At 33.9% G+C, this 7,500-nt stretch overlaps 1 protein-coding gene across 3 annotated transcripts in view; it reads left to right on the top strand.

The window, feature by feature from the left end:
- Positions 1–7,500, top strand: part of b4galt7 (xylosylprotein beta 1,4-galactosyltransferase, polypeptide 7 (galactosyltransferase I)) — an 18,759-nt gene that overhangs the window by 6,204 nt on the left and 5,055 nt on the right. For all 3 annotated transcript variants that reach the window (XM_080774442.1, XM_080774441.1, XM_080774440.1), the window contains exon 4: positions 6,565–6,785. In XM_080774442.1, the coding sequence (XP_080630568.1) occupies positions 6,565–6,785 (221 nt within the window). The remainder of the gene's footprint in view (positions 1–6,564; positions 6,786–7,500) is intronic.

Genomic DNA, 7,500 nt, shown 5'->3' with positions numbered 1-7,500 from the left:
AATAAATGCTTAAACATGTAGCTATAGGTGTAATGTTAGAGACCACAGAAGACATGTAAATATGAAATAAATGCTTAAACATGTAGCTATAGGTGTAATGTTAGAGACCACAGAAGACATGTAAATATGAAATAAATGCTTAAACATGTAGCTATAGGTGTAATGTTGGAGACCACAGAAGACATGTAAATATGAAATAAATGCTTAAACATGTAGCTATAGGTGTAATGTTAGAGTCCACAGAAGACGTGTAAATATTAAATAAATGCTTAAACATGTAGCTATAGGTGTAATGTTAGAGACCACAGAAGACATGTAAATATGAAATAAATGCTTAAACATGTAGCTATAGGTGTAATGTTAGAGTCCACAGAAGACATGTAAATATGAAATAAATGCTTAAACATGTAGCTATAGGTGTAATGTTAGAGATCACAGAAGACATGTAAATATGAAATAAATGCTTAAACATGTAGCTATAGGTGTAATGTTAGAGACCACAGAAGACATGTAAATATGAAATAAATGCTTAAACATGTAGCTATAGGTGTAATGTTAGAGACCACAGAAGACATGTAAATATGAAATAAATGCTTAAACATGTAGCTATAGGTGTAATGTTAGAGTCCACAGAAGACATGTAAATATGAAATAAATGCTTAAACATGTAGCTATAGGTGTAATGTTAGAGTCCACAGAAGACATGTAAATATGAAATGAATGCTTAAACATGTAGCTATAGGTGTAATGTTAGAGACCACAGAAGACATGTAAATATGAAATAAATGCGTAAACATGTAGCTATAGGTGTAATGTTAGAGTCCACAGAAGACATGTAAATATGAAATAAATGCGTAAACATGTAGCTATAGGTGTAATGTTAGAGTCCACAGAAGACATGTAAATATGAAATGAATGCTTAAACATGTAGCTATAGGTGTAATGTTAGAGACCACAGAAGACATGTAAATATGAAATGAATGCTTAAACATGTAGCTATAGGTGTAATGTTAGAGACCACAGAAGACATGTAAATATGAAATAAATGCTTAAACATGTAGCTATAGGTGTAATGTTAGAGACCACAGAAGACATGTAAATATGAAATGAATGCTTAAACATGTAGCTATAGGTGTAATGTTAGAGACCACAGAAGACATGTAAATATGAAATAAATGCTTAAACATGTAGCTATAGGTGTAATGTTAGAGACCACAGAAGACATGTAAATATGAAATAAATGCTTAAACATGTAGCTATGGGTGTAATGTTAGAGATCACAGAAGACATGTAAATATGAAATAAATGCTTAAACATGTAGCTATGGGTGTAATGTTAGAGACCACAGAAGACATGTAAATATGAAATAAATGCTTAAACATGTAGCTATAGGTGTAATGTTAGAGACCACAGAAGACATGTAAATATGAAATAAATGCTTAAACATGTAGCTATAGGTGTAATGTTAGAGTCCACAGAAGACATGTAAATATGAAATAAATGCTTAAACATGTAGCTATAGGTGTAATGTTAGAGACCACAGAAGACATGTAAATATGAAATAAATGCTTAAACATGTAGCTATAGGTGTAATGTTAGAGTCCACAGAAGACATGTAAATATGAAATAAATGCTTAAACATGTAGCTATAGGTGTAATGTTAGAGACCACAGAAGACATGTAAATATGAAATAAATGCTTAAACATGTAGCTATAGGTGTAATGTTAGAGACCACAGAAGACATGTAAATATGAAATAAATGCTTAAACATGTAGCTATAGGTGTAATGTTAGAGTCCACAGAAGACATGTAAATATGAAATAAATGCTTAAACATGTAGCTATAGGTGTAATGTTAGAGTCCACAGAACACATGTAAATATGAAATGAATGCTTAAACATGTAGCTATAGGTGTAATGTTAGAGACCACAGAACACATGTAAATATGAAATGAATGCTTAAATATGTAGCTATAGGTGTAATGTTAGAGACCACAGAATACATGTAAATATGAAATAAATGCTTAAACGTGTAGCTATAGGTGTAATGTTAGAGACCACAGAATACATGTAAATATGAAATAAATGCTTAAACATGTAGCTATAGGTGTAATGTTAGAGACCACAGAAGACATGTAAATATGAAATAAATGCTTAAACATGTAGCTATAGGTGTAATGTTTGAGTCCACAGAAGACATGTAAATATGAAATAAATGCTTAAACATGTAGCTATAAATGTAATGTTAGAGTCCACAGAAGACATGTAAATATGAAATGAATGCTTAAACATGTAGCTATAGGTGTAATGTTAGAGACCACAGAAGACATGTAAATATGAAATAAATGCTTAAACATGTAGCTATAGGTGTAATGTTAGAGACCACAGAAGACATGTAAATATGAAATAAATGCTTAAACATGTAGCTATAGGTGTAATGTTAGAGACCACAGAAGACATGTAAATATGAAATAAATGCTTAAACATGTAGCTATAGGTGTAATGTTAGAGATCACAGAAGACATGTAAATATGAAATAAATGCTTAAACATGTAGCTATAGGTGTAATGTTAGAGTCCACAGAAGACATGTAAATATGACATAAATGCTTAAACATGTAGCTAGGTGTAATGTTAGAGTCCACAGAAGACATGTAAATATGAAATGAATGCTTAAACATGTAGCTATAGGTGTAATGTTAGAGACCACAGAAGACATGTAAATATGAAATAAATGCTTAAACATGTAGCTATAGGTGTAATGTTAGAGACCACAGAAGACATGTAAATATGAAATAAATGCTTAAACATGTAGCTATAGGTGTAATGTTAGAGACCACAGAAGACATGTAAATATGAAATAAATGCTTAAACATGTAGCTATAGGTGTAATGTTAGAGTCCACAGAAGACATGTAAATATGAAATAAATGCTTAAACATGTAGCTATAGGTGTAATGTTAGAGTCCACAGAAGACATGTAAATATGAAATAAATGCTTAAACATGTAGCTATAGGTGTAATGTTAGAGTCCACAGAAGACATGTAAATATGAAATAAATGCTTAAACATGTAGCTATAGGTGTAATGTTAGAGTCCACAGAAGACATGTAAATATGAAATAAATGCTTAAACATGTAGCTATAGGTGTAATGTTAGAGACCACAGAAGACATGTAAATATGAAATAAATGCTTAAACATGTAGCTATAGGTGTAATGTTAGAGACCACAGAAGACATGTAAATATGAAATAAATGCTTAAACATGTAGCTATAGGTGTAATGTTAGAGATCACAGAAGACATGTAAATATGAAATAAATGCTTAAACATGTAGCTATAGGTGTAATGTTAGAGACCACAGAAGACATGTAAATATGAAATGAATGCTTAAACATGTAGCTATAGGTGTAATGTTAGAGACCACAGAAGACATGTAAATATGAAATAAATGCTTAAACATGTAGCTATAGGTGTAATGTTAGAGACCACAGAAGACATGTTAATATGAAATAAATGCTTAAACATGTAGCTATAGGTGTAATGTTAGAGACCACAGAAGACATGTAAATATGAAATAAATGCTTAAACATGTAGCTATAGGTGTAATGTTAGAGTCCACAGAAGACATGTAAATATGAAATGAATGCTTAAACATGTAGCTATAGGTGTAATGTTAGAGTCCACAGAAGACATGTAAATATGAAATGAATGCTTAAACATGTAGCTATAGGTGTAATGTTAGAGACCACAGAAGACATGTAAATATGAAATGAATGCTTAAACATGTAGCTATAGGTGTAATGTTAGAGACCACAGAAGACATGTAAATATGAAATAAATGCTTAAACATGTAGCTATAGGTGTAATGTTAGAGACCACGGAAGACATGTAAATATGAAATGAATGCTTAATCATGTAGCTATAGGTGTAATGTTAGAGACCACAGAAGACATGTAAATATGAAATAAATGCTTAAACATGTAGCTATAGGTGTAATGTTAGAGACCACAGAAGACATGTAAATATGAAAAAAAAATGCTTAAACATGTAGCTATAGGTGTAATGTTAGAGACCACAGAAGACATGTAAATATGAAATAAATGCTTAAACATGTAGCTATAGGTGTAATGTTAGAGACCACAGAAGACATGTAAATATGAAATAAATGCTTAAACATGTAGCTATAGGTGTAATGTTAGAGTCCACAGAAGACATGTAAATATGAAATAAATGCTTAAACATGTAGCTATAGGTGTAATGTTAGAGTCCACAGAAGACATGTAAATATGAAATAAATGCTTAAACATGTAGCTATAGGTGTAATGTTAGAGACCACAGAAGACATGTAAATATGAAATAAATGCTTAAACATGTAGCTATAGGTGTAATGTTAGAGTCCACAGAAGACATGTAAATATGAAATGAATGCTTAAACATGTAGCTATAGGTGTAATGTTAGAGTCCACAGAAGACATGTAAATATGAAATGAATGCTTAAACATGTAGCTATAGGTGTAATGTTAGAGACCACAGAAGACATGTAAATATGAAATGAATGCTTAAACATGTAGCTATAGGTGTAATGTTAGAGACCACAGAAGACATGTAAATATGAAATAAATGCTTAAACATGTAGCTATAGGTGTAATGTTAGAGACCACGGAAGACATGTAAATATGAAATGAATGCTTAATCATGTAGCTATAGGTGTAATGTTAGAGACCACAGAAGACATGTAAATATGAAATAAATGCTTAAACATGTAGCTATAGGTGTAATGTTAGAGACCACAGAAGACATGTAAATATGAAAAAAAAATGCTTAAACATGTAGCTATAGGTGTAATGTTAGAGACCACAGAAGACATGTAAATATGAAATAAATGCTTAAACATGTAGCTATAGGTGTAATGTTAGAGACCACAGAAGACATGTAAATATGAAATAAATGCTTAAACATGTAGCTATAGGTGTAATGTTAGAGTCCACAGAAGACATGTAAATATGAAATAAATGCTTAAACATGTAGCTATAGGTGTAATGTTAGAGTCCACAGAAGACATGTAAATATGAAATAAATGCTTAAACATGTAGCTATAGGTGTAATGTTAGAGACCACAGAAGACATGTAAATATGAAATAAATGCTTAAACATGTAGCTATAGGTGTAATGTTAGAGTCCACAGAAGACATGTAAATATGAAATGAATGCTTAAACATGTAGCTATAGGTGTAATGTTAGAGACCACAGAAGACATGTAAATATGAAATGAATGCTTAAACATGTAGCTATAGGTGTAATGTTAGAGACCACAGAAGACATGTAAATATGAAATGAATGCTTAAACATGTAGCTATAGGTGTAATGTTAGAGACCACAGAAGACATGTAAATATGAAATGAATGCTTAAACATGTAGCTATAGGTGTAATGTTAGAGACCACAGAAGACATGTAAATATGAAATGAATGCTTAAACATGTAGCTATAGGTGTAATGTTAGAGACCACAGAAGACATGTAAATATGAAATAAATGCTTAAACATGTAGCTATAGGTGTAATGTTAGAGACCACAGAAGACATGTAAATATGAAATAAATGCTTAAACATGTAGCTATAGGTGTAATGTTAGAGTCCACAGAAGACATGTAAATATGAAATAAATGTTTAAACATGTAGCTAGGTGTAATGTTAAGAGTCCACAGAAGACATGTAAATATGAAATAAATGCTTAAACATGTAGCTATAGGTGTAATGTTAGAGTCCACAGAAGACATGTAAATATGAAATAAATGTTTAAACATGTAGCTATAGGTGTAATGTTAGAGTCCACAGAAGACATGTAAATATGAAATGAATGCTTAAACATGTAGCTATAGGTGTAATGTTAGAGACCACAGAAGACATGTAAATATGAAATAAATGCTTAAACATGTAGCTATAGGTGTAATGTTAGAGTCCACAGAAGACATGTAAATATGAAATAAATGCTTAAACATGTAGCTATAGGTGTAATGTTAGAGACCACAGAAGACATGTAAATATGAAATAAATGCTTAAACATGTAGCTATAGGTGTAATGTTAGAGACCACAGAAGACATGTAAATATGAAATAAATGCTTAAACATGTAGCTATAGGTGTAATGTTAGAGTCCACAGAAGACATGTAAATATGAAATGAATGCTTAAACATGTAGCTATAGGTGTAATGTTAGAGACCACAGAAGACATGTAAATATGAAATGAATGCTTAAACATGTAACTATAGGTGTAATGTTAGAGTCCACAGAAGTGAACCTTTTTCAAGCCTGTTTCTCAACTCTCTGTTTCTCTGCAAGACATTACTCTATACGCCATATCTCCAAAACTGGTGGGTCAAACTGAACAGCCTGTACGTCAAATTGAAGCTATGATTCCTTGCTTTCATATGACATGACAAAACCAATCCAATGGCAGTCCCTCGGTCAAATCTGGTCACATTTAACGTTAAACGTTTCCTGCTCACCTATAAAGCGTCTTAGTATTAAGAAAAAAACATTTTTGTCACGATCTCCTCCTCCTCAGCCTTGCGGACCGGCGTCCTCTCCGGAGCATCGTGCGGCCTTGGCGGCGGCGGCAGACGAGACAGACGACCCTTCCTGGGGTCCCCACAAGATGGCGCTCATCGTCCCGTTCCGCGAGCGCTTCGACGAGCTGCTGGTGTTCGTCCCGTTCATCCACGCCTTCCTCAACAGGAAGCGCATCCGACACGCCATCTACGTGATCAACCAGGTGGACCATTTCAGGTAACCTTTAACCTTTACCTTAACCAGGTGGACCATTTCAGGTAACCTTTAACCTTTAACCTTAACCAGGTGGACCATTTCAGGTAACCTTTAACCTTTACCTTAGCCGGTGACCCAAAAAGATGAATGTCTTCCCTTGGACACAAACTAGTGGAATTAGCCAATCTACAAGCAGCACAACGTGCTGCGTCGTGCTGCTAATTACTTGCGCAGGCAGAGCGCGCAAGTACTAGTTTCGCCCCGGGACTCGTACGCACCGTCCCAGCCGTCCCGCCACTTTTGATGCGTATGCACCGTCCCAGCAAACTGTGCCTGATACGGCAGTGGTGCCAGATTACATACATGTATACACAGGAGCATTACCTTTAATCCTCCCGACACTAAAACATATCGTCATTACGTCACCATCGAAAACCAATTACACTCTGGCATTGGGTCCTTTAATCCACATCTTTATTACGTCATCATTGAGAGCTAGTTATACATATACACACCATGTAATCTGGCACCACTGCCGTATCAGGCACAACTTGCTGGGACGGTGCGTACGCATGAAAATTGGCGGGACGTCTGGGACGGTGCGTACGGCGCAAAGTAACCACTGCTGCCACCGGTGCTCCCAAATTAAAAAGTTAGGAGCACTAGCAAAAAGTTAGGAGCACATACCAAAAAAAGTAAGGAGCACAGACAATATATATATAACGCAATACATTGT

The sequence above is a fragment of the Protomyctophum bolini genome, assembly GCF_963924005.1.
Source record: "Protomyctophum bolini genome assembly, chromosome: 10".
Lineage (NCBI taxonomy): Eukaryota > Metazoa > Chordata > Actinopteri > Myctophiformes > Myctophidae > Protomyctophum > Protomyctophum bolini.
The sequence above is the reverse complement of the archived record's forward strand: the minus strand, read 5'-3'. Positions and strand labels throughout refer to the sequence as shown.